Genomic DNA, 26,987 nt, shown 5'->3' with positions numbered 1-26,987 from the left:
ACTGCAGAGGATCTCAGGGGGAAGTGCTGCCTGGTGCCACAGTGGAAGATGTGATAGCTCCTGTGAAGAGACAGCCCATGTGTGCAGAGGGTGAGTGTCTGTGATGTGTAAGGCTGGATCCCTGGTTGATAGCCCCTGGAGAAGTGCCCCATAGTGAGGGAGGAGTCAATGCAAGATGGCAGCGTGGCTAGAGGGGAGTCCTATGGAAAAATCCTGTGTAACCATGTGCTAAAGTAGAGAAGCCCAGCAGTGAAAGTGTTAATGGTCTGCATTAAGTTGCCAGCATGTCAGATGAAGAGGTCCCTGGATAGTGGGATGAGTACTAGAGGCAGAGTCCTGGGATACACAGATCATCAGTATGCCTGAAGAAAGTGTATGCGGGGTGATGGAAGGAGAGACGGTCCCTGTGTAATGGGATGTGCCGCACATCAGCAGTCTTGAGACGAGTGTGATTTGTATTTGTTGGACTGACATGCGTAGAACTACTGAGCCCAGCAACACCGGGTATGTGCTACCATTTTACTGCCGTGTCATATGTGTAAGACTGACGCTGGAGGTGTTCATTTGGAGTGGAACGTAACTAATCTTCTGTAACCATTAAGCTTAAAATACAGCATTTAGCATCTGCTGCATGTATTATGCTGGAGGAACTTGGCGAAGTAAAGCTTGTAACCATTATGCTTACTGTGCTGAAGGATATGGAGGAGTGTAAATAAAGTTTTCCTGTTCTGGTGGCCAACATTTCTTTATCGCGCTGCACCTGTTGTCCACATGTGTTCCCTCCATCAGGTACTTTGTGCTAAGCTGGATTCTTCTTGTGCTTTTTTGTGTTTTTCTATTTTTTGCGGACTATGGGCCTGATTCAGACCCACTCGCGAGCGGCTGTCCGCTCGCAAGTGGGTCGATGTTATGGACTGAGCATGCGCACGACGGAGGGAGCTCCGTCGTGCGCCAGACGCGACGAGCGAAGGAAAGTCCTTCGCTCGTTGTGTCCGATCAAAGGGGGCGTGCTGTCAATGTTGATTGACAGCACGCCCCCTTTGGTGGGCGTGCCGGGGGCGTGCCTCCCTGACGGGGGCGTTCCCACGGGAACGCCTCCCGTCAGAAGCCGGCCCACTGACATCACTAGTGATGTCAGTGGGAGTGATTTTGGCTCTGATAGAGCCAAAATCACTCCGGAGCTTGCGGTTGAAAACCTCAACCGCAGGCTCCGGCTCGCAATTTCGATGGTCGCGATGGTCTCGACCATCGCGGCCATCACAATGCACGCTCGTATAGCCTGTGAGTGGTGACCCACAGCTATACGAGCGTCCAGGAGGACGCTCCATGAAAATGGAGCCCGGCCCTCATTCAGAGCGTGCGCTCTGCTCAGAGCGTACGGCTCTGAATGAGGGCCTATATCCGTTATACAGATGTATTTTTAATAAAGTAGCGTGTTGATTTATACACCTGGTTTGGATACTATTTAAGTCTGGGATTCTGACGGATTTGATGACTGCTGCATTCCGAGGTTTTAAAATTCAAAGAAAATCTGATGCGAATTCGAGACAGAATCAGAAAGTAAGTTTCTGTCTAATAGAAGAGTATCTATTTTCCATACTACATTGTATCCAGCTTTAAATATAAAAGAAACCTTTTGGGACAAGCGGGATAGAATGTAAGTGCTGTTCATCATACGCTGTGGTTGTCTGTATAAAGATACATTTATATTCTAACCGGTGTGTATAAAAAGGTAAGTGAGTTTCCAACTGAGAGTAAGGAAAAAAGAAGTATCAGAGGAAAAGCATTATCCAGCGCTGGTATTCCATATTTTTATTGTCCACTTTGTGCTAAGCACCCGAGTATTCGGGGGCCCTGCTGGTCATTGATGCCATACCCACGCCATAGCTAGAATATAGGAGAGTCACTGTGAAGAGGTGAGAGACAGTACATTCAGGTACTCCATGTAAGTGTACCACAGTACCAGTAGGGTTTCACACAAGTGTAAAGTACAGTACTTAGCCTTCCAGGAGCTGCAGGGGAGAAAGGTGGAGCCATTCAGCGACATGCCAGAGAAACTAACAGTCTCCAGCAGAGGCAGGACGCTCTGTGCATCTCCTGCTGAAAGCAAAGCAGAGCTGGCCTTCTGTGCTGCTGCAGGAGGAGAAGTGCAGCGTCGGAAGCTCTGCCCCCTCACTCTCCCTGCTCTGCTGACCTGGAGTACTTCCCAGGCTGAGGGAAAACTACAGTCAAGCCCTGACACACAAGGGCAGCCTGTCAGCGCGTGCGCAACCCCTTTCCATGGGAGGGGAGCCGCCGCAACAAGCCTAGTAAAATGGCGGCCGCCATCCGGGTCCGCACCCTTCGCTGGGCACCCTCTAAAAGGGCGCAGCGTGCGCTGGTCCCCGGCGGTCTCCCTGGAGGCCTGAGTGCTGTGGGGGGTCCCCGCAATACGCACCCCCCTGCCGGGCCACTGAAAAAAAAAATACAGCCGCAGCGCTCAGACTGTGCGCTGCTAGAGGCCTTGCTGCAAGAAAAAAAAAACATTTTTGTTTCATCATCAAACACATCACTAGCTCGGTCATCCTAATCCTTCCTTTTCTTTCACAGCATATTACATCATCCCTACAATATATTCCTTGCCCTCAGTAATACTACTCCTAAACTAAAAGCTGTTGAAGCAGAAATGGATACTCATGTAGTATGATGCTCTGAAAGCAGCACATATGCAATAGAAGAGCGGCGTCCCAGAGAGTATATTACAGGATCGGTGACAGGATCTCTGCACTTTTACATTACCTGATAATAACTTGGGTTTACCCTTTACAAACACCATTTTTCATGAATAAGACAATAGATCAACATACATGTCATGTCCTCACCTGCATAGCGGCGGCTCCTCTGTAACAGAGCCAGGAGTTGGGTATGGGGTACAGGATTCCTCGCTAGGTGTTGATGGGGAGGAGCCAGGAAGGTAGACTGCACTCCACAACATTAGATTGCGAACATGGCACACAGGGTACAGCACCTATACAATACAAGGCAGATTAAGTCTACATGAGTGTCTACACTTTGAAGCAGGAGCAATCACAAAAGTAGAATACACATTGTAAGGAACTTGTATTACTGTGACAGGTAGGTGGATTCTATACAGTACATGAAGTTGGAATTGCGAGCAATATAAGGGGACTTACAGTTTCTGACTGAGAGGAGTACAGCAAGTTCTTGAAGGAGCGGTTCCCAGCTCGTAGTAGCGACCAAACGGAGCACGTCCGCTCTTGTATATGTTTTTCACTCCTCTCCTTGGCATTGTTACAAAGGAAAGTCCCAAATAAACAAGAATATGTGTGCTGCACCAGTTTCACCTGAAAATGCAAGCGGTACGTTACAGCAGGTAAGTAACTTGCCCACGTGTTCTCCCAATGTGTCCAGCTCATTCTGCAAGATCGTCCTTAGCCAAACAAGCCCATTTATTTCCTGGATCCTTTAATGAATTTCAGACTGTTAATGACAGAAGCTAGAATGAGCCCGAGAGAGCGAGTACGCCAATTAAATCTAGTTTGCGGAAGCAGACAGGTCAATCTACACGCAGTATTTAGAAACAAAATATTGAAATAGAAAAAAGTAAACAACTGAATCAGAAATAAAATTAAATCTTTACTAGTTAGATATTTTTGGGGACAATATGTATGTTTATCGGTAGGAAATCATCAATGAAAAATCTGTAGGCATATCCATTAGCTTCATGTAATTTCAATAATGTAAAATCATATGTGATGTAAATAGATTATAAATTTATTAAAGCTGTGGCCACATGCTACCAGTCAGGTCATATTTAGTTGGCTAAACACAGGTGAGTTTTATTTAAAGGAAAAGTGAACTGAAAATATATAACTATAATATACAAAAGTATAGTCACAAAACTGGAGCACACAAAAAATGGTGAAAATAAACCACCATTAGCAGCAACATGGGCAAGAAAGACATAGTGTTATAACGTGATTATTCTTATTACTATAAAGATATCACCCAAAAGACAAAATATCACATACCAGGTATAACTGAGGTAAACCCCCTCTATAATTCTATGACCAATTCTCACAGTCCTTACAGGATTTAATGGCCAAACCAATCACATTAATGCTTGCTATATTAACAAACTATTTATTTTCTTCAATATTTAAAAGTTTTTCCAAAGTGTTCTGCAAAACTAGCACACAGATGTGGCCACATAAATCTAGCCTCCTTGCGCGTTAAACAGGCCTTCTAGTCACACCATGCTGTGGCTCGGTAGCACTAAGCATCTTTTCGTGCAACTTTTTACCTTTAAATGTGTCTTATTCGCACAAGCAATATAAAATGATATGCGACATCCCATGTTCTGTGAGCAACTGCGGGTGTATCTGCATGCGAAACGCTACGTTACAGTGTCCCCCCCAGTGCCTAAACCTAACCCTACCACCTGGTGCCAAACCCTAACATCGCCCTAACCCTAATACTTACCTGTTGGGATGCCGGAGATCAGGATTCTGACAGGTGTCGGGATTCCGGCGCCAGTATTCTAAGCGCCGGCATCCTGCTTGTTGGTATAATGACTACATCCCAATGCTACAAAGCGGCATCCTGAATTGTAGATATTGTCCATTCTAATTGAACTCATCTTTCCCAGAATAAACTCACCAGAAAAGCCTCATTGAATTCAAAAGAACAAGGGAACTGTCTCTGTAACTGGTGAACACAGTCCAGCCACTGCAGGAACACAGGACAGCGCTCATTCAAGTCTTCAGAGTTTTCCCCATGCCCACAGCGGTCAGCAAACTTATGCCCAAAGTCCAACCACTCTGTCTCAACCAACACCTGGAAACCCTGCAGAGAATGAGATATTTGTCAGGGATCGTCAGAATGGCAGATAGTACCACTTAGAACTGGTTTCTGAGAAAAATATAGCAGCCCAATAAACCTGTTTTACTAGGACTGTAAAGTTGATGATTAGATGATGTGTACCCAGAGCGACATCGCCGGTGATGGGCCCCGGCATGCAGCAAGTGCATATACACCTGCCGATGCTGGGTCCGACGGGGAAAGAAGGGACGTGTCATGCTGCATTATGCAGCATGACATTGTCAGCGACATCCCCCGTATGCCCTGCAGTAGGTCCGGTGGGTGATGTCGCTAACAACCTGCGGGAGCGCACATAGCATGGGCACACACTAGACAATGTACCCGATATGTCGCTTTAATCTGCGGGATTGGACGACATACAGATGTGTCCTCTTGCATCTTTGCCGATTGTGCTACAAACGTGCGCTCGCATCACGCCATGCGGTTACCTGCTGCAGCATACGCTACGGCACGCACTACGATCATACCATGTAATCCTAAGAACTCACGGGTGCGAATGCAGTGCGCGTATCCGCTCGTGGCACACGCCTTGTACCATGCGTGGTGCGATTTGCCACGTACGCAGCAAAGATGCAAGAGGACACATCTGTATCGTCTAGTGTGTATCCAGCATCAGCCTTAGTGGGGCAGAGACCAAGCAGGTTAAATAACATTTTGTGATTGTACAGAACAGTGGAATATGTTAGAATAAAATAATAATCTAATGGTAACTAAAATAGCAGAATTCTAATTCTCTTCTAATAGTTCCTACTGGACATGGCTTAAAAATAAACAAAAAAAGAAAACTCAATAAACCTGGAAATAGGGGAGAGGGGGTATTACATAGACAAAATCTACCTCAATGCTCCTGTAATAAGGGTCCAACAGGAGTTTTGAGAAAGCAACAATCTGTGGAGTGCGGTCCCACCCATCTGAGCAGTGCACAAGAACTGGGCGCTGATCGCGATCCAATGCATGTACTACCAGCAGCGAGGACTTCAGCAGCATAGATAGATGCTGTAACCACTTAGTTCCTTCCAATGCGGACAGCCAACTGTAGAGAAAAGGGAAAGGGGATAACCATTTCACTAATATAATGTGAAGGTTGTTATGTCTGCCTAATGTTTGACCCTCTAATTATATTCAGGATGGTTATTTATCATCTATTCCACAACTCTCTATGCTCACAATCAGAGGTCACATCAGGCTACCTGTTCCCAAAAACAGATACAGATGTGTCCACATCTAACTGTCCTTCTGGCCGGACAAACACATGGCTGTTTTTGTGATGCGCTAGACGTCTTGTGATAAGAGATCACAAGAAAGTACAATGAGTTCTACAGAATAATAGCTTGTGACAGTATATCACTTGTATCACTCCATGCTGCTGTAACAAAGTTAGGTACGACCAGAATAGTTAAATGAGGAAACATCTGTAGCATGATATAGGGACTGCCGCTTGGCACTCGCAGGAAACTAGTTACCACAGATCTTCCAAAATGCTAGTCTTCATTATGAACACTGTAATTACACCATATTGGTAATCTAACAAACTATTACACAGTAAAATGAAAGGATTAAAAAATGAATGCCTAAATCAAAAGGGATACAGCTGGGAATACACAGTGAACGCCGCAGAACAACGCTTACTTGGCTGGATCTGGCATCTGTGTGCATAGCAGTCGTAGTGACTGGAAGCTCTTGCGGATGGAGTGTATATTGGCCATTCCCATAAATACAACTTCACAGTTGGGATAATACTCTACAGAAAAAGAAAAAAGTTTACTTAACATTGTACAAATAGAAACAGTTATCGCTAGAGATGGTCAGGAATACGATGCTGTAACACCCAATACAAGGCTTGCTGTAACCTTCTAAACTGAAATAGCACAATGTGACTGGTTGCTATGGGTTACAACACCTTTTTTCCTTTGCAACAGTTTTCATTGATGCCAGTATAATGAATTTGTGCTGCTACATACAGATATAACAAACTAAGGGGCATATTCAATTAGCCGCGATTAGCCATTTTAGGCGAAAACTTATCCCCGGAATTCAATTCCATAGACTTTTCGCCGGTGCGGAAAGTCAATGCATTGGAATAGGCGAAAAAGATTTGCCTATGAAAGCTGGCGAAAAAAGTGTAGAATTGGGGTTTGGGGTGCAAACTTGCGGAAACCACCCTGCACCCTTGGGACAGACCCCCAAAAGGTAAACTGTGTCAAAATAAGTTAACAAACAACTTAAGAACCCCCTTAAAAAGTACTTTTCTTTTGGGGGCGAAAAAACCAAAGTTGGGGTCAAACTTAAAAGCTAGTGAAATAGACTCCTGGGAGGTCCCCAAGTATGCCCCAGGTGTTTTTAAGTTTGCAGGTCTTCACTTTAGCAACTTCAAAATATGCTCGCACCCATTTTCATGTACCCCAAATTTGGTGGGACTAGTTATTTTCTGAAGAAAAAAAAAAAAGCAAAATGCTATTCTTCACCACTTCTGCCAAGACGTTAATTAGCAGCTATTCAGATCATTTAAGTATCCCAAATACCTTCAGCAGGCCTATTCGAGGGTATCTATAGTCATCCCCAATGTCAGCACATCTTTTGGGGTGTGTCAGGCTGATTTCCCCAAATCTGACAAGACTTGTCACTGGTTTAGAATTCGCAGAGTTCTGTTTTGGCTGATATGGAATTGAATACAGCGATAAGCGTGGACGAGCGCGATACTTTTCCGCATGGAAAGCCAGCGATGTCGGCAAAAAGTCCGGCATGCGAAAAATATGGGACTTTTCACAGCTAATTCAATATGCCCCTAACATGCTTTTAATTCTTTGAGGAAACATTGCGCAAAGTGTATTATTGCGCAAAGTGCATTTCCCAAAGCGAAATACGGAATTTGCTATGTTACATCTTGCTGGCAGAATAGTACTGTGCATGTCAGATTAATGATAAGCAGAGAGCTGTGTTCTGTGATCAAAACACCAAGTTCACTTCCCGCCTTAAATGAACGGATCTGTGGCAGCTGTGGTTTGAGACGTGTTATGGATAGTTGCTTTTCTGGTGCCTCTGTAACATGTTGTAATCACTGGTTGTCTTGACAAAGGTCCTATGAGACCGAAAAGTCTTCCATGCATTTGACATGACAGTTCATCATAAAGAAACTTTGCACAACTTGAATTGGGAATGCCCTCTCTATTGACTGTAAATAGATAGATAGATAGATAGATATATATATATATCTATCTATCTATCTCCTTTATTTATTTGGCACCACAGCGCCTTACAAAGTACAAATACAGAAACAGTGTGAACAAAAACAGGACCGAAAGTTATCTACAATACAGAACATGGACATTGTTTATAAACAATGTTGCAACAGCGGTCATAATACTCAAATAAGCAGCAGGGTGGCAGAACCCAAAGGTTGGGTGCTGTTGTAGGCAGTGGGGAGGAATATGGTGAGTGAAGGAAAAGCGTATGAGGGAAGAGGGCCCTGCTTTTAGAGAACTTACAGAGTAAAGGAGGGATGTGGCAGCCAGGGGCATAGCAAGGCTGGTTCTAGTGGAGCTCCTGTGCGTCCTAGGCGCCGGAGAGCAGCCATTTAACGAGGGGCGGATCACCTGCCGCTGAGCAGAGCCTAAAGCACATAAAGAGATCTGTACCGCCAGACAGGGAGCATGATGTGGGCAGAGCGGCACTTGTGGCTCCGCCCACACCACTAGTATGGAGGCACAGATCTCTTTATGTGCTTCAGGCTCTGCTCAGCAGCAGGTGATCCAGCCTCTGTCTGATGGATGATCTTCGGCGCCCTGCAACAGTGAGAGGGGGGAGGAGAGCTATATTAAGGAGAAGAGCTGTATGTGTATGAGAGTGTGAAGAGGGGAGATCTTTGTGGGGGGGGGGGGGAATCTCTGTGTGTGTGAGAAGAGCGGGATCTGAATGAGGTGGGAGAGAGCTGTGTGGAGGGATCTCAGTGAGTGGGGCAAGCTGTGTGTGAGGGGGTGGCAGAATGAGTGGGGAAAGCTGTGTGTGAGAGGGGGTGGCTGAGTGAGTGTGGAAAGCTGTGCGAGGGGAGGAGAGCTGAGGGAGGGGGAGAGCTGTGGGGATGTTTCGAGTGAGGGGAAGATGATTTGAGTGAGGGGGAGCACTGTGTGTGTGAGGGGAGGCTGAGTAAAGTGGGAGGGCTGTGTAAGGGTAGGTGAGCTAAATGAGGGAGAGCTGTTTTGGGGAGTCTGAGTGAGGGGGGAGCGTTGTGTGTCTTTGAGGGGAGGAGAGCTGAGTAAGGGGGGGGGAGAAAGATGTGTGTCTTGGGGGAATTTGTGTGAGGAGGGGAGAGCTTTGCGAGGGGGTACATGCTGGACACGCCCCTTACCTGGCACACGAGGGAGGGGTGCGGTAGCACACAGTTGCACCGTGCACCATGGCCGCACGCTACATCCCTGGGGGCGGCACACAGACAGGGATGACAGAGTGGAGAGACAGTGAGCGTGGAGCAATGGGTTAGGATGAGAGCTGAGAGGCTTTGATGAAGAAGTGTGTCATTTTGTAGAGAGGTGAAGAGTCTGATAGAGAGAAGAGAGTTCCAGAGGTGGGGAGCAACATGGGCAAAATCTTGAAGGTGAGAGTGGGAGGAAGTAATCAGTTGGGAGCACTGGCAACTCCAGAGGTGGGGCTGCAGCGCAAGGCCAAAATTCAAATAGGGGAGCCACACCAACTGTCAGTGAGTCCCAGCCGGCAATGTTTGTCAGCATTTGGTGTGGCTCCCCTATTTGAATTTTGGACTGCACTGCAGTCCCACCTTTGGAGCCACCACTGGTTGGAAGGAGAGGTGGCCTTCATAGATGGAGCGAAGTGGGAGGGCTGGAGTGTGAAGTGCGATATAAATAGGAGTGGAATGGGTGAGGGCTTTGTAAATTATTGTGAGAAGTTTGAATTGAGTGGAAGGTGAGGTTATGCGGGAGGGTGGAATGATAATCATTTCAGTCTTGCACTTGTTAAGTTTGAGAAAGCACTGAGACATCAAAGAGAAAATAGACAGTTGGAGATATGAGAGGGAAGAGACAGGGAAAGGTCACAGGAGGATAGGTAGATCTGAGTGTCATCAGCATAGAGATGACATTGGAGGCCAAAAGAGCTGATGAGCTCACCTAAATAGGAATTATAGATGGAGAATAGGAGAGGTCCAAAAACAGAACCTTGGGTGACATCTACTAACAGAGGAAGTGGGGCGGGGGGAGGAGTAGAGTCATGAGAAGAGACTGAGAAAGAACGGTCAGAGAGCCATGAGAGGGCAGTATCGCGTAGATTATAGAGGCTTTGCAGGAGAGAATGGTTCAGTGTGTCAAAATCAGCAGACAGGTCAAGGAGAAAGAGTGAGTGACCCTTGGATTTGGCAGCAAGGAGGACCTGATTTAGATGTGGACAATATTGCACAGCCGCAAGGAAGTGGCTGTGCAATACCGTCCAACTAAAATGCAAATGCAGTAGAAGGTGTCTGTTGGTAATAGAGACGTCCTGCATTCATTTGCAATCAGAGTGCAGCATCCATAGACACTACCTCGGATCACCATCGCAACCATCGGTTGCTGCTTTGGCCAGGCTGCATAAGTTAAAGCTTACTCAGCCTGGCCAGCACCTGGCTGCTTGTGAGGCCAGGAATTCTGCATCCTACGAAACAGACCCTGGCCTCTGCATTCCCACATGCATGCGCAGTTCACCCTCCATCGTGTTAGTACATAAACCATCTGGTTTATGTAATAACATGATTCAGGCTCAAAGAGTAGAAAGTGAAGGAGTTAATCCAGGCAAACATGCTAACAGACTGAAGCAGAAGAAACCACGGCAAACAAACACCAGGGGTGAAAGGGTGAGTGTGCAGAGAAAAAAAAATTCTCAGGTAAGAGCCAAAATCCTATTCTCCCTTTCATCCATGTGGGAGACACTGAGGAAACACGGATGTCTAAAAGCTGTTCCCCCTAAGGGTGGGAATGTTCCTGTGCTGTATGTATGGACACATCAACCAAAGCTAGCATCTCTAGAGGCGAAGTTGTAATAACTATAATGTAGAATTTCTGGAAGTGTGCGCAGAGTACCGCCTAGCCACCATGTAAAGCTGCTGAAGTGAGGCACCACGCCAAGCTGCCCAGGAAGTGACTGGATACAGTGGGCCAATCACCAAGTACAGAACCAGGTTGTTTGCCAAAGAGTAGGCCTGGCAGATGACCATTTTAATCCACCAATAACAGTCTGCTTGGAAGATGGCCAACCACGCTTGTTGACATTATAGAGCACAAACAGAGAATCCGAGCGTCGGAAGGCCTTGGTCCTGTCCACATAAACACAGAGATCCTGCAACAAAGCAAGAGACTAGACCAGATCCTGTTGATCATCGACCAAAATCTCCTGGTTGATATGGAACTTAGAGACCACCTTCGGGAGAAAAACCATCCTAGTGCACAGGACCGCTCAGCCATAGTGAAAAATCAGAAATGGAGATCCGTGGGACAAGGCATTCAAGTCAGAGACCGCTCTGGATACAGGAAATAACAAAAAGGAACACAGTGAGCCATCGGTGGTGCACAGAGTCCAAAGGTTCGAAGGGATGGCTCTGAAGAGCCCGCATGACCAGAACCAAATCCCAAGGGGAATAAAAGGAGGCTGGATGTGAAGCATTGTCTGGATAAAAGCCCACATGAACAACAGCAATCTTGCGCTGAAAATAGACTGAGCAGGCAGAGACCTGTACCTTGAGGGAAGGTATACAGAGTCCCAAGTCCCTGAAGAAACAACAGGAGTCTGGAGAGGCAGAATACTGCTGGATCCAGCGCTCTGATGGCCCATCAAGCAAAATAGGCTCACAACACATGGTGAAAGGCCTTAGCAGAAATTGGTTTCCTGGCACAAAGAATGGTGCGTACAGCACTGTCTGAAGAACCCCTGGCCTTCAAGAGGGCTGTCTCCATAGCCACCCTGTCAAAGCCAGGTGAGGGAGATAGGGGGTAACAGGAACAGACCCTGAAAAGAAGGTACAGCCTTAGAGGAAGATGCCCAAGGGGAACCATGAATATACATCTAAGATCTGCATACGAGGCCATGCGTGGCCCATCTGTAGCCACCAGAATAGCTGACCCACCCTCTAGCTTCCGCTTGCGGAGGACCTGAGGCAGTATTGATACCGGTGGAAAGAGGTATATTAGAGGAAATGTCCATGGGACCAATAGAACATCCACCAGCATTATCAAACCGATTCTGCTTTGCCACATTAACAAAATCATTATTAATATAAACTCTGGGGTGAACAATAAAGATAGTCAACAACTACTCCAAAGTACAGCACTATAGAATTCCCAAGTCTGACCCCCATATTAAGCATCTAGTCTCACCGGGGCACTCACAGCCTCCACCCTTGGCACGGTTGGCCACAGCAGCAGCATAGGATCGGGCATCAAGGATCAATAGCTTTTTTGGCTGGACAGCAGGGCTTTCAGATGGCAGAGTATTTGACATGGATGAGTCTGCAGGGAAAAAAAAAATAAAAATAAATTACAAAACACAAAGCATTCAGGAAAACTATATTAGGAAAATGGAAAATAATTTATTTTTTTACATGAACTTGGAAATATATAATTAAAAGCACAAAAATTGAATGGCGTAAATTGAGCACTAATATTATATTTGATGTATAAATATGATGGTGAGTAGATGGGAGCAGAAATAGGAGATGCAAAAAGAAAAATTTTGCCTTTATCTTTTTGCCTCTCCTATTTCTGCTCCCATCCACTCGCCGTCATATTTATACAACAAATATAATATTAGTACATATTAGCGCTCAATTTACACCATTCAGGTAACTATTATTTATTGAGCAGCTCCCTAATACTGACCAAGCACAAAAAACCTTTTCCAATTAAAAAGCACAAAAATTGCCTGCGCTAGTTTTGAACTCTTACCAAAATCAACATCTGTAAGCACCCCTCCATTACCATGGCCACGAAGGCAAGTTCCATTAGCCATTTTGCCAGGACTACTTCGGCTGTTGTCACTGGCACATGCCCTGGCGACAGACTGAACAAGGTGCTCATCATCTGCATTCCTCCACCCCCACCAGCTGACCTCAGGTTGGCCACAGCGGGCAATAACAGCTCCATTACTTTGGTGCCTGTATGGAAGAAACAGAGATAGAAATAAGACACCATAACCTGACTGTGCAGAGTGACCAACAATGTCAAAACGGGATATAGTTGTGGGGGCATGTTAAAATGAAAATAAAAATACCCGCCCCCTGAAGTAGCAAGTAGGGGTCAAGGAAGGGATGTCTACAGGTGCACCAGTGTGGAAAAAGGACGGCTTAGTAAGTAACCCATTCCTGGTATGAATAAAAAATAAGAATTCTTTAAAATAAAATAAAAATCTAGAATAATATTGATTTTTAACCACTGCAGGATTCTGGTTATAAAAAGAGTGTGATCAGACTGCACTGTAGTTTTACCTGTATACCACAGCTGGAATACGCTTCCAGGAGCGAAAGCTGGCAACAGTCTCCAACTCTTTATCTGTTATCCAGGCTGGCACAATCAGCTCTTGTGGGTAACTGGAACATAGTCTGTTAATGGAGAGATGCTGGTGATAAGAAAATACACATGGCTATCTGAGGTTTTGAATGGCACTAAGGAATGTGAAAGCAAGTGTAGACAACCTGTTTTGATCTTTAAACACAAAAGGAGAACATTTAAGGCTGTACAAAAGGTAAGTGTAAAGAATGATCAAATGCCAGTGCTGCCCATACAGCCCAGATTCAATCTGGTACAATTTAGAAAGTGAAAGCATGCTGCTTTGTTGCCAAGGATTACATCACCTTTTCTTCACAATTACCTTTAGAACACTTTTCATAAATGTCCTTGAATAAACCATCAGTCTTATTCCTAGGCAGAATGCCATGATCCAGAAAACAAAAGCAGAAAGAGCATATGGCATTAAAAGCCCAGTATGCACTCATTTAATAACCTCCCCTCACTGACATAATATACCCACCACTGTCCATTCTATCAGAGCTTTGGTGAGGCTCTGTTGCCTTTCTGCGGCTATTAGAACAGACCTGAAGAACAGAATTAGAGGAGCCCAGCCCTATTCTGGCATATAAACCAGTAGTCAGACAGGCATTTCACTCTGCACAGGAACCCTAGAACAGGAGAATCTTATTCTGCACATCTCTTGGCATGTAACTTTAAGCATGATGCTGCCTTTTGTCAAATAATAACACATGGTGGGCCGGAGTTACAAAGTTAGAAATATACTGTTCCTTTAATTCTCTAATATTATAGAAAGGTGCTGAATAAACTGCGACCATCCTGTAGTTAGAGATCATAAGCATTATTAACTACTGGTTAAACAAACAGATGTGAAACATTCAAACAAGCCTCATATACCTGAATTTCTCATTGATATTGGAAATTCTCCAAGCATTATCCATATCAAAACCCATCCGCTCCACTTCATTCTTAAAACGTGAAATCACATGATCACCTGACAAAAAAAAAACAAAAACATACCGATAGAGTAGATCAGCATGAAAAGACCCAAGAATAATATTAACAACACTTGTCTCTTCCACTGGTAGGAAGAAAAGGCTCAATGCAATTACAATATGTCAATGCATTTACAATATGTCTAGCCTTTTTTCCTTAAAATTATGCCTGCGTCCTTAACCTAGATCAGCATATAAATATATTGGGCTCATCAGACCAATGTGACAGATAGAACTACACAAATTGCACACCTGGGCGGCACAGATCTCCATGCTGCTCTTTCTCACTGGCATAAACCTCCATGCACCAGGCGTGATAAGCAAAGGAAAAGAGATCCTCTATACGACTTGGTGGGCGCAAGACTGCATTTAGACGCTTCTGCCAATCTTGGACCTGCTCAAAGTTGAAGAACTGGCACCTGGTATTATACAGACAAGCCTGTTAGAGATACAGTGTATGCTTAAAGATGTTCAAACTGATAAGTTTGATAAGAAATGTACCTGATTACTTTGCAGTCTTTGCAGGTCAAATGAAGCTGAAATGGATCTCTACACTCTACAGATTCTATCAGTTGCAGAGGGACCTACAATGAAGATCAGACAACCATTAACAACATATACTTTTCCTTAGATAAAGGTGCTCCAGAGTTACTGGGCAATATTAAAACGTGCTTCCGATATTTTTGGGGTTTGTACTCTAGACTTCTACTTGGGAGAAAACCCATCAATCTAAATGTCCAATAAGATAATGGCTGTCAAGTCAATGTCAGAGACTCTCCCCTTCATGTGGCCTTCAGAGCCGAAGACTAGTAGAATTGGGTCAGCAAATTTAGGAAAGAGGCAAGGATCTTAGCAGAGGGAACACCAACCAATGTTTTGGTCTGGAGTAGAGGAGTACTTGGTAAATCTTTACCCAGTTCTGGGTGGGGTGCGTGTGTACAACCTTGTGTGCATAACCCTGTGTGTTTCTCTGAATCTAGTGGACTCCTATCTTCGAGTATGACAAAGCTGGAAATAGCACAGCTCTTCTTTCTTTACATGAACATTTTTACCATGGCAAGATTTGAGTGTCTAATATTGTTCCTAATATCTCTTACTGTATAGTTACTTAGCATTTCCCAGAAATGAAACTTTGCTGCATGATGCTAAATGATCACCATTATAAAGGTTTCTGTAGTAAGATCAAACACTTACATTAATAGAGGACTCCTTGTATTTAATGTTCAGACGATAGTTGGAAAGAGAAATGATCGCATCCTCTGCTCGTCCCACAAATTCTGTGCTCTCACCATGCAACTCTTGGAATGGAACCTGGACAGAGTGAGGACAATGAGTGCCACCATAAAAGAGCTGAAGAAAACATGAATATACCATGAGACACTTGCCTCTGATGAAGCTGGTATATCCAGTGAAAGCATGTTAAGGCGGGCTCACCTTTTGGGGTACACCTGAGAAATGTGATTACCATCTATCCTCACTGATTTTGGATATAGTGATCCTGCACCTTCAGATCCCTGCTGACTGCTACTCCTGGCGACATCTTACAGGATCCATAACTATTATTGGCACCTTACACTAAAGTCACGCTTGTGTTCCATCATGACGCCCACCCACACACGGGTCAGCACAGACTGCAGTCAAGAGGCGGACACACATCCGGATATCTCTCATTGTGCTACAAATGGTCATCCAGGAATGATCCCATACTTCGCATCAGATCTGGTAATTTATTCAAACTACAGAGACTCGCATCTAGTTGAAGTTTCTACATCCTAACGGGGCCCCAATAGTTTCTGCCAAAGGTTATTATGGAAATACCATTCAATATACATTTTAGTGTTACCGCTAGGCTGTTTTAGCAGGGTGCAGCTCCCTGCCCAATTTTAAAAGGGAAAAAAGTGCCCTACCCTGTTAGCGGCGCCCTGCTAAAACAGCTTGCCCTGAGCCTTCACCGCACAGCATCTATTCACGGTCAGGGGAGAGCTTTGGGGAAGCCCAGCACCTCCGTAAGTGCTGGGCACACCCCCAAGTGTAACAAATTGGAGGCGTGTCATAAGGACATGCCCCCTCACCGGACGGCCACACCTTCCCTGCCGGCAACCTCAGCACCCTACCCTGCCCCCAGTTTAGCGGGAATACTACATTTATAGCTTTCTTTTTAGCTCTTTATATATGAACCTGCAGACATGCTTTTCATGGCTGGAATACATTGTGATCTAAGCTCTAACAATTTTATCCATATATATTTTATATGCTCATTAATTTTTAGGTGTATTGCTTGAGATAGATTAAATTGCTGCTGAATATTTGCACACTGGTCGATTGATACATTTAATGCATATTATTTAGGTACTAATTACGGTTCAATACACTACGCCCTCTTCATTTTCCGCTGTTGTACTTTGAGACATTACATGAATTTTAGACTTATTATATCTGATCATTTGAGAGACATTCTCACCTGAAGGTTTTCATCTTCACGGATCAGCTGCTTGCGTGGAAAAATTTGATTTGCTTGGATACATTCTAGACTGCTCTGACTCTCTTCATCCTAAAAAGGAGAGAGCAGTGATTACCTGGAATTGACAATGTCCAAGACTGATCACATGCATTCACTAGTTACACACATCTTACCATGTTTTATCCAGAACAGATAAGGAAGGCAATGGTGGACGAGTGCTCTTCCTTGAGGTCTCTCCACCAGATATTGCCTGAAATACAAAAAGAATAATATCACACTGTCAATCTTCAATGATGTTCATATTGGTTAAAGAAAATTCCAAAGTCATGTATCAACTCTGCAATACAGCATTCCAAAATGCTAAAACTGCATTTCCATAACACATAAGTTAAGTCAAAAGTGCATAAAACAAACAAAACCAGTATAATCAAATTATATATTAGCAAGTGGACAAAAGTGTAATTATAGTATGGATGACAGAAACGTGTTGTGCTGTCCATCTGATGTTTTGACCGGCACAAGTGAAAATAGGACAGCCACTCTTGGATAGATGATGCGGGCTGGTCTCTATTTCTGAGATCTCTAACACATAACTCAGTCAAGAATAATCTCCAATTGCAGCTTACCTGTAATAACGTCAGAACGTCTGCCCCTCCTGGGAAGCGATTTACCTTTAATACATTTTATCAAGGATCTGTGAAGAGAACACAGCATTAGTGATTTGCATGACCTGTATCATGTAAAGGAATTATTGTAAAATAGTTATGAACATCTTCACATGACCAATAATATAAATGGAGCCATGCACATTGTCACAAGAGGACTCTCTCTGCATAACTGCATATAATGTTTTATTGACCAGTCCGCTAGCAACCAGAAGATTATGTCACTGTACAAGGAGTTCTCAATCACCGTGTGTGTCTCATGATAAAAACATGGATATAATGCTCAGGAGCTCAGTGGAAAACCCGACCGCATAGCATGTTGTGCGGGGGAAAGCAATTGCTTTCAAGAGCAGAAAGCTTCTATATAGATGAACCAATTAGTGTTTAACACTTCAGATTAATGTGTGGTTTCATAACAATAAAATATATAGACAAAGCATAAGTGGAGATTGTCTTGTTTTGGTGGTCTCAGACGTGTCTGTGAATCATGGAAATAACAAGAGATATGGTAAGAACTTACCTTTGTTATCTCTGTTTCTACGAAGTCCATAGGGTCCACAGGGTTGACCTTGGGGTATAGCTTGGATCTGGATCCACGAGCACCATACAGTTAAAGCTTTAGCTCCCAGGATGCACTTGGGTCCGTCCTTCTCTATACCCCGCCCCCGAGCCACAGGCACCTCAGTTGGTAAGCAGCCTAGGCCGAAGGAGGAGACTAAACAGAGAGAAGGAAGACTGGAACACACAAGAAACCATACTCACAGAAATGGGAGACGGAAAACCGGTGACCAGCCACACAGTCCATTTGAAGCCAGGTGCATCAGGGCGGGCGCCCTGAGGACCCTATTGACTTCGTAGAAACAGATAACAAATCTAAGTTCTTACCATATCTCTTGTTTTCTACTTCAGGGTCCATAGGTGGTCCACAGAGTTGACCTTGGGGATGTTCCAAAGCAGTTCAACTAAGGGCGGGGACACTCCTGTGCAGAAAGGAGAATCCTGCGCCCAAAGGATGCATCCTGAGAGGCAAAGGTGTGAAACGCATAAAACCTCAAAAACGTCTGAATGGAAGACCAAGTGGCTGCCTTGCATAACTGAACAGCGGAGGCACCACGTCTAGCAGCCCAAGAAGGACCAACAGACCTAGTGGAATGAGCCTTAACAGAGGCTGGAACAGGTAAACCTTCCTGTACATAAGCCTCCCTAATAACAGAACAAAGCCAACGGGCTAAGGTTTATTTGTTGGCAGGCCAACCTCTCTTATGAAAACCAAAGAGGACAAACAACGAATCGGACCTTCTAACCGAAGCAGTCCGATCAACATAAATTCTTAGAGCACGAACAACGTCCAACGAAGCCTCACCAGCTGTAAGATCAGGAGACTGAAAAGCTGGCACCACAAGTTCCTTATTGATGTGGAACTTAGAGACAACTTTAGACAAAAACTCAGGACGAGTGCGAAGTACTGCTCTGTCCTGGTGAAAAATGAAGAGGGGGGGACTACAGGAAAGTGCCCCCAACTCGGATACTCTCCGGGCCGAAGCAATTGCCAGGAGAAACACAGTCTTAAGTGTTAACCACTTGAGGTCAACCGACTCAAGAGGTTCAAAAGGAGGTCCCTGCAGGACCCGAAGAACCACCGCCAAGTCCCACGGAGCCACTGGAGGCTGGATTCTAAGAACACCCTGGAAAAAGGTATGAACGTCAGGCAGTGTAGCGATTCTATGCTGGAACCACACAGACAGAGCAGATACATGAACCTTCAGGGAAGCAAGACGTAAGCCCAGGTCAAGACCTGACTGCAGAAATGCCAAAATCCTAGAAACCCTGAACACCTGAGGATCAAAGTTTCTGGACTCACACAACTGAAAATAAGTGTGCCACACTCTGTGGTAAATCCGTGCAGAGGCCGGTTTACGCGCCCTCAGCATGGTACCGATGACAGGGCTTGAAAAACCCTGAAACCTTAAGAAGGCTGTCTCAAGAGCCACGCCGTCAAAGACAGCTGACCCAGATCTGGGTAAAAGGCAAGGCTCCAGAGACAGTAGGTCCCAACGCTGAGGTAGAAGGAACGGAGCGTCGACGGACAAGCTCCTGAGATCGAAGTACCAAGGACGTCTGGGCCACGCTGGAGCCACCAGCAGAAACGTGCCCCCGTCCAGTTTGATTTTTCTGAGTACCCGAGGTAGCAGGGAGCTCGGAAGGAACAGGTACGCTAGGTGAAATGTCCATTTCACCGACAGCGCGTCCACCAGGCTTGCGCCTGCGTCCCTTGTTCTTGAGCCGTACACGGGTAACTTGTAATTGGTCCAACTCCGGCAGTCCCCATCTGTTCACGAGAAGTTGAAACACCTCTGGGTGAAGCGACCATTCCCCGGGATGCACGTCGTGACGGCTGAGGAAGTCTGCTTCCCAATTGAGGACTCCCGGGATGAAGACTGCCGAGATCGCTGGAAGGTGGCGCTCCGCCCAATCCAGGATCTGAGACAACTCTGACATCGCAGCTCGGCTGCGAGTTCCTCCCTGGTGATTGATGTATGCCACCGTGATGGTGTTGTCGGATTGCACTGCCCTTCTGCGAAGAGCGATGCCTGACGACAGCAGAGCCCTGTACACGGCCCGCAGCGCCAGCACGTTTATGGGCAGAACTGCTTCCTCCGCAGACCAATGGCCCTGAAGAGACAACGAGCCGGTCACTGCCCCCCAACCCCGGAGACTGGCATCTGTTGTGGGCAGAACCCAGTCCGGGATCCAAAAGGGGCGACCCTCGATGAGATGAGCTGGCAGAAGCCACCAAGCTAGAGACTGGCGCACTTCCGAGGACAAGACCAGTGTCTGGGATCGGATCCGGTGAGGTAACCTGTTCCATTCCGATAGAATCTGCCCCTGCAGGGGCCTGGAATGGAACTGGGCAAATTCCACCATGTCGAATGCCAACACCATGGACCCTAGGACTCTCATGGCCGAGGGTACCGACACCCTGGCCCTGCTCAGGTAACTGTGTATCCGCAGTTGTAGGGAAGACACCTTTTCCGGAGTCAGGAAAACCCTTTGCTGACGAGAATCTAGAAGGGCTCCCAAATGAACCATCCGTTGTGATAGGATCAGAGATGACTTCTTCCAATTTATCAACCACCCGTGTGCTTGAAGACAAGCAATGGTCAGGTGGAGATGACAAAGAAGTACCTCCGGGGAACCCGCCAGCAGAAGATGATCGTCCAGATATGGCAGCAGCCGTATGCCCTGGTCCCGAAGGTGGGCGGCCATAATTGCCATCACCTTGGTGAACACCCTCGGAGCCGTGGAAAGGCCAAAAGACAACGCCCGAAACTGGTAGTGATGTTGCAGGATGGCAAACCTCAGATACCTTTGGTGTGCCGGAGCTATAGGCACCTGAAGATAGGCGTCCTGAATATCCAGGGAGACCATATAGTCCCCGGGTTCCATCGCCAGAATGATGGAACGTAACGTTTCCATCCTGAACCTGGGAACCCTGAGGTATTTGTTCAGAGACTTCAAATTCAGGATAGGGCGATGAGAACCATTGGGCTTCTGTACCAGAAACAGAGTAGAATAGTACCCCGTCCCGCGTTGAGACTGTGGAATGGGAACAATGACCCCTGCTTGTAGCAAGGATTGTAAAGCCATCTGAATCTAGGAAGCTTTGGTCTTGTCCAGAGAAGGACTGGTGCAAAAAAACTGGCGGGGCAGCCTGACCCGAAAAGACAGGGCGTACCCCTGAGAGACTACGTCTCGAACCCAGGCATCCGTGGTGGTATTGTGCCAACACTGGGCGAATTGGAGAAGTCGGCCTCCCTCTCAGAGGTCCCCCAGAGAATGGCCCGTCCCATCAGGCCGCAGGTTTATCTTCCTGCTTGGAAGAAGGGCGCCGAGCATTCCAGGCTTGCTTCTTGGGTTTAGAGGCGGTCTTAGTCGCCAACCGTCTCGGGAAGGACTGACCCTTTGCCTTACCTTGAACCCGAAAGGACCGAAAGGCAGAGCTCCTCACTTTAGCCGGCGTAGAAGCCGAAGGGAGGAAGGCTGACTTGGATTTAGCCAGAGTATCTACGATCTTGTCCAAGTCAGGACCAAATAGCAATTCTCCATTAAAAGGCAAAGCCTCCAGGCCCTTTTTAGAGTCAGCATCAGCCCTCCAGGACCGCAGCCACAAGGACCGGCGAGCAGACACCGCTGTAGCCGAAACCCTAGAGGTCAGCAGACTGGTATCCAACAATGCCTCCACAATATAGGAAGCAGCATCTCTCATCTGTCCTACCAGCGCTCTCTGCATTTCCAGAGCATCTTCAGGAAAAGTATCTTCCAAAGCGTTGGCCCAGCTCTCGATGGCCTTAGCCACCCATGAGATGGCCATGGACGGGCGAGCCACCGCCCCTGAGAGAGAGTAAATGGATTTCAATGCAGTCTCCACTTTCCTGTCTGTGGGATCTTTCAAAGAAGAAATAGACGGTAAAGGCAGCGTAGCATTTTTAATTAAGCGGGTGACATGGGAATCCACCGCAGGTGGGGTTTGCCATTTCCTGCAATAATCATCAGGAAAAGGGTAGTTAGAAACCAACCTTTTCTGTGGTTGGAATTTCTTACTAGGCAGCTGCCAAGCTACCGCCATATGATCCGCCAATTGATCAGACAGAGGAAAAACACTTGAAGTAACCTTAACCATTTTAAAGTTAGGATACTTAGGCGCCGGGGCATCCTCCTCTATATGAAGAATGGCTCGCACCGCCTTAACTAATGCCGGCACATTAATGGAGGACCTAGTTTCCACCTCCTGACCTGTAGCATCAGAATCAGAGTCCTCAAGAATCTCTCCATCGTCTGAGGACACCTCAGAGTCCGATAATTGCGCCGTCAATGTACTAACGACATGACGCTTGGACGCCTTCTGCAGCATATCACTTTGTAACATTGACTGAAAAGCCGAAGATGTGGCCGCCAGGCTCTGTACCGAGCTGGAGAGTACCTCTACCCAGGGAGGATTAGTCGCCTGAGGGAAACTCTGAAAAGGCACAACAGACTGTTGCGTCACCAGGGGGGGGGCTGTACGTACACAGGCATCCCCATATAGGGACCTACAGTCTGGGACCCAGGGGGAGACTGCAGTATTTGCAGAATACCCGGGGAATGGGGGATGGTGTGCTGGGGCAACGCCCTAGGAGGGACTGTCGGGACCGATAAACGGTCAGCAATTGACACCAGCACCTCTGAAAACATTGCCCATGGAGGGTCCTGTGACATAGGGGTTTTAGTAGGGCCAGGTACCAGCCAGCACCGCCCGCACAGACCATCCTCAGATAGATCCTCCCTATTAAATCCTGCAGAACAGCGTCTGCAGGAAACAAACACAGGGGTCCCAGAGTGCTCTATCTCCTCATCAGACATGATACAGTAAATACACAAGAATTACAGGAAGCAGTATGGTATTAACACCTAGGCACTCTCAAGTGTGCAATACAACAGTTCACAATATGGTACTGTGTGGCACACAACTGTATGTGACTGACCTCACCAATACTTGTTTTATACAAGTGAGGTCCGTAGAAAGACCCTCCTCCACAAACCTTAGGGTCGTAGGAGAAGGAAAGGGATAGGTATAAGCTGACAGTAAGTAGAAAGAAATCACAGAGAGGCAGCACTAGCAAAAGTCACATACAATGCAGATAGATATACTCACTGCACCTTCCGCTGAACTCAACCGCCCAGATTCAGTGTCTGGGAGGGCTATAGCGCTGTGTACTCTGTCCTACAACAGGGGAGAGGTACACAGGGGGACCGGTCCACATATACAGCCTGAGAGATCTGCGTTGTGCCACTGGAGAAAATGGCCGCCGGAGACCTCAGAGGAGGAGTGGCCGAAGATAGGAGCAGCTCAGCGACGCCAGACACCGAGCAGAAAGGCGCACTGAGCTAAGGGGAGAAGCCATAAGACAGGGAAAGCTGTCTCCCCCGGCTAGCTATTAACCCCAGGGTTGCTGGTCCCGCTTCCAGCATACTACCCTGGTGGTCTAGTGTTCAGACGGGGTATGCCTCAATGGAGGGGGAGCCCGCCGCCACCGCTAGCGCCTCCGGTCTGTCCCCAGAGACCAGGAGGCATCTGACTGCATTTTTAAAGTATCCGCGGGCTGCCAAAAAAACGGCGACTCGCGGCTTACCTGAATCCCGTATGTCCGGCAGCAATCAAGGGAGTCCCCAGAGCCCGGCTAGTACAGACTCTGGGGTCCCGCCGCGATCCCCAGATCTGTACTGGCGTCGCGGCGCCAGCGGGAAGAACATGCGGCAGCGCAGACGTCTGACAGACAGTCTGATGCTGCCGCTTAGTTAACAAAGTGTAAAAAGAAAGAAAAAAATAAATTCTTCTTCTTTAAAAGAAAGCTTTAGGAGCTGCTCCTGCAGCCCCCCTGCAACAGGTGACCGACTTTGGCCGGGCACCAAACTAAAACTGAGGTGCCTGTGGCTCGGGGGCGGGATATAGAGGAGGACGGACCCAAGTGCATCCTGGTAGCTAAAGCTTTAACTGTATGGTGCCCGTGGATCCAGATCCAAGCTATACCCCAAGGTCAACCCTGTGGACCCCCCTATGGACCCTGAAGTAGAAATACCTAGAAAAGGATCCCCACAGTACACAGTGCAGTACAAACATAAAAAGCAATATAGTAATAAACCATAACACGATTCTATAAACACAAAGGGTATATCAAAATAGACATAATTAAATAAAACAGCTTATCTGGTGCCTGTAGACCTCTAAAGGAGTAGTAAATAGTACAGTGAGCCTTAGCTTTTAATTTCCGATCTGCCTTAAGAGGCCCATACATCTCTGCTTTGGTATAAACAGGACCAGTCAGCTTACACATCAAGTGACCTCCACGACATATTGTAGGGAGGCACAGCACATCCAGGAGAGTGCGCAGTGCATTCTGCACCATGTGCTCTGACTGTGGAGTTAAGTGTTTTTAGGCCTTTGGAGGAGGTCTTCATGGCATGATAATGGCATATGAGATCAGAGTGACATGTTAGGGGCATGTGAAGAAATCTGAGTGTATGTGGGGGAATTATGTGGCAAGTAGGGATCTGGGGGCATGTGGTGCTATTTTGAAGAAAGCTGAAATTTTGAGTGGCATAAGTTGTAATTTTGGACAAAACATGGGATGAGTCTAAAGTCACTGGAGCTATTCATATGTTTGAATGACCAGTCCTGCACTGGTCACGATGAGTGAATTCTTGCAGGGGATTAGCCATGTAAAGCTCCTCTGCTAAGTGAAAGTTAAGGCCCAGAAAAGCCGGGCACGCTGCAGTTAAGGCGCACAAAAGACCTAGTTTGGGAGGATTTCTGTTCACACCTAAGGAAGGGTGCGAGTAAAATTCTGCAATTATTACAATTGAATAGCTCCTGGTCACTTTAGAAGGGTGCTACAGGTGCGAGAAACAACTGAATATGCCCCTTGAAATTAAGGGTAGTATGCAGCCCCTTTAAACTCTGGAAGGCTGCACGTGCGGCCCTTGATGTATTGGGCCATTCCATGGGACATAACGGAAACTTCTACTTGACAGTTTTACAGTGTCACATATGAGACATTTTCATGGAGTGTCCCTATTTTGTATTGGCCATAACTTCTCTAAAAGACAACTCAAGACACAGATTGACAGGGATATGATAGATAGATAAATAGAATAACTTAACATCTCACAGACCTTCAGCCCGCTCCCCATCCATCTCACCTACACTGCTTTTTTCTCTCCTCAGAATCTAGAGATGAAGTTGTGGCCCTCATCCGGTCCCCCTACCTTCCACCTCCCCCCATGACCCTTTCAACTCCTGACTCCTCTGCTTCCTCTCTCCTGTTGCCTGTTCCCGTCTCTTCAATCTGTCCCCTCTGCACTTAAGCATGCCTTTGTCTCCCACATTCTTAAAATCCCACCCTTGATCCTAACACTGTCTCCAACTACCATCCCATCTCCCTCCTATCATTTGCTTCTAAACTCCTTGAGCTTATTCTCTACAACTGCCTTACTTTTCTCTCACTCCCTCCTTGACCCATTTCAGTCTCCACTCTACTGAAACTGCCCCCACAAGAGTGAGCAAGAATCTCCTTCTGGTCAATATTCTCTGCTCATTCTCCTCAACCTCTCTGCTGCCTTTGACATTGTGGACAATCCTCTTCTGCAAATTCTTCACTTCCTCTGTCTGCATGATACTGACCTCTGCTAGCTGTCCTCCTACCTCTCTGACCGTTCTTTCTCCATCTCTTCTCATGACTCCACTTCCCCCCCCCATTTCCACCAACCTTAGGTGTCCCCCAAGGCCCAAGGTTCTTGTACCTCTCTTAGGGGTAAATTTACTAAAGTGAGAGTTTTTAGAAGAAGAAGTGGAGATGGTGCCCATTGATGATCAAGATCAAAATATGATCGTGATTAGCAAATCTGGTACTTTTAAACACGTAGAAGGTCAACAATAACCCGACAGATCAGCGATCAACGATGGTCGCCGGTCTACATTTCCGATCTGGGAATCAGCGGTATGCCAATGTAGATGTAGAAGTCCTTAAGACTGAGCTGATATCTACCCACCCTCCTGAATAACCTCACCCCCCCCCCCACAATTTAATTATCTATTGCCAGCGCCACGATCTCCTCTAGCCCGTAAATGCACTGTCTTGGAGTTGTATTTAACGCCTCCCTCTCCTTCAAACCACACATTTAGTACCTCTCCCAGTCCTGCCATTTCAATCTCAGATATATTGCCAGAATCAGATCCTCTCTCTCCATGGATGTAACTCAGATCCTCATCCACTCACTGGTTATCTCCTGACTGGACTACTGTAACTTCCTCTTAACTGGCCTCCCTGACTCCAATCTCTCTCAAACTAATCTGTCCTCAATGCTGCGACTCGGCTCATCTTCCTTTTGAAATGCACTACAACTGCCTCCCCTCTCCTACAAGACCTACACTGGCCCTCCTTCCTTTCAGGACCCAATTCTTAGCTTCTCACACTCGTTTACAGAGCCCTTACACAATTCTTTCCTATTAACAGCTCTAAGCTTATCTCCCTACACATTTTTACCAGCCCACTTCGCTCCACAAATTAACACTGCCTCTACTGCCAACTGATTACTTTTTCCCACATCCTAGATTTTGCCCATGCAGCTCCCTACCTCTGGAACTCTTTCCCTCTCAGACTCTTCTCTACAACACTTCAAACGAGCTCTCAGGACCCACTTCATTAAAACGTTATCCAGCTCTCATCCTAACCCACTTCCCCATGCTCCTTGCTCACCGTCTCCCCCATCTGTGTCACCCCTGTCTGTCTGCCCCACCCCTTTAGAATGCAAGCTCTCACGAGCAGGGCCCTTTTTCCTTATGTGCTTTTCCTTTCATTACTTATACTATCAAATACTCCATGCTGCCTACAATGGAACCTAACCTTAGGTTTCTGACAACCCTGCTGCTTAACTTGAGTATTATGAA

General features: G+C 46.4%; 1 protein-coding gene across 2 annotated transcripts in view; it reads right to left on the bottom strand.

The window, feature by feature from the left end:
- MTMR3 (myotubularin related protein 3) overlaps positions 1-26,987 on the bottom strand; it is a 75,605-nt gene that overhangs the window by 29,844 nt on the left and 18,774 nt on the right. For both annotated transcript variants that reach the window (XM_088443539.1, XM_088443540.1), the window contains exons 2-16: positions 17,465-17,532; positions 17,012-17,088; positions 16,839-16,928; positions 15,572-15,688; positions 14,879-14,961; positions 14,630-14,796; positions 14,280-14,376; positions 13,343-13,456; positions 12,804-13,012; positions 12,237-12,368; positions 6,511-6,622; positions 5,719-5,914; positions 4,660-4,845; positions 3,174-3,344; positions 2,862-3,007 (exon numbers count right to left, since the gene is read on the bottom strand). In XM_088443539.1, coding sequence (XP_088299665.1) covers positions 2,862-3,007; positions 3,174-3,344; positions 4,660-4,845; positions 5,719-5,914; positions 6,511-6,622; positions 12,237-12,368; positions 12,804-13,012; positions 13,343-13,456; positions 14,280-14,376; positions 14,630-14,796; positions 14,879-14,961; positions 15,572-15,688; positions 16,839-16,928; positions 17,012-17,014 — 1,823 coding nt within the window. In that variant the 5' untranslated portion in view covers positions 17,015-17,088; positions 17,465-17,532. The remainder of the gene's footprint in view (positions 1-2,861; positions 3,008-3,173; positions 3,345-4,659; positions 4,846-5,718; positions 5,915-6,510; positions 6,623-12,236; positions 12,369-12,803; positions 13,013-13,342; positions 13,457-14,279; positions 14,377-14,629; positions 14,797-14,878; positions 14,962-15,571; positions 15,689-16,838; positions 16,929-17,011; positions 17,089-17,464; positions 17,533-26,987) is intronic.

The sequence above is a fragment of the Taudactylus pleione genome, unplaced genomic scaffold (assembly GCF_031769625.1).
Source record: "Taudactylus pleione unplaced genomic scaffold, aTauple2 ptg000330l, whole genome shotgun sequence".
Taxonomy (NCBI): domain Eukaryota; kingdom Metazoa; phylum Chordata; class Amphibia; order Anura; family Myobatrachidae; genus Taudactylus; species Taudactylus pleione.
This window is presented reverse-complemented; position numbering and strand designations above follow the sequence as displayed.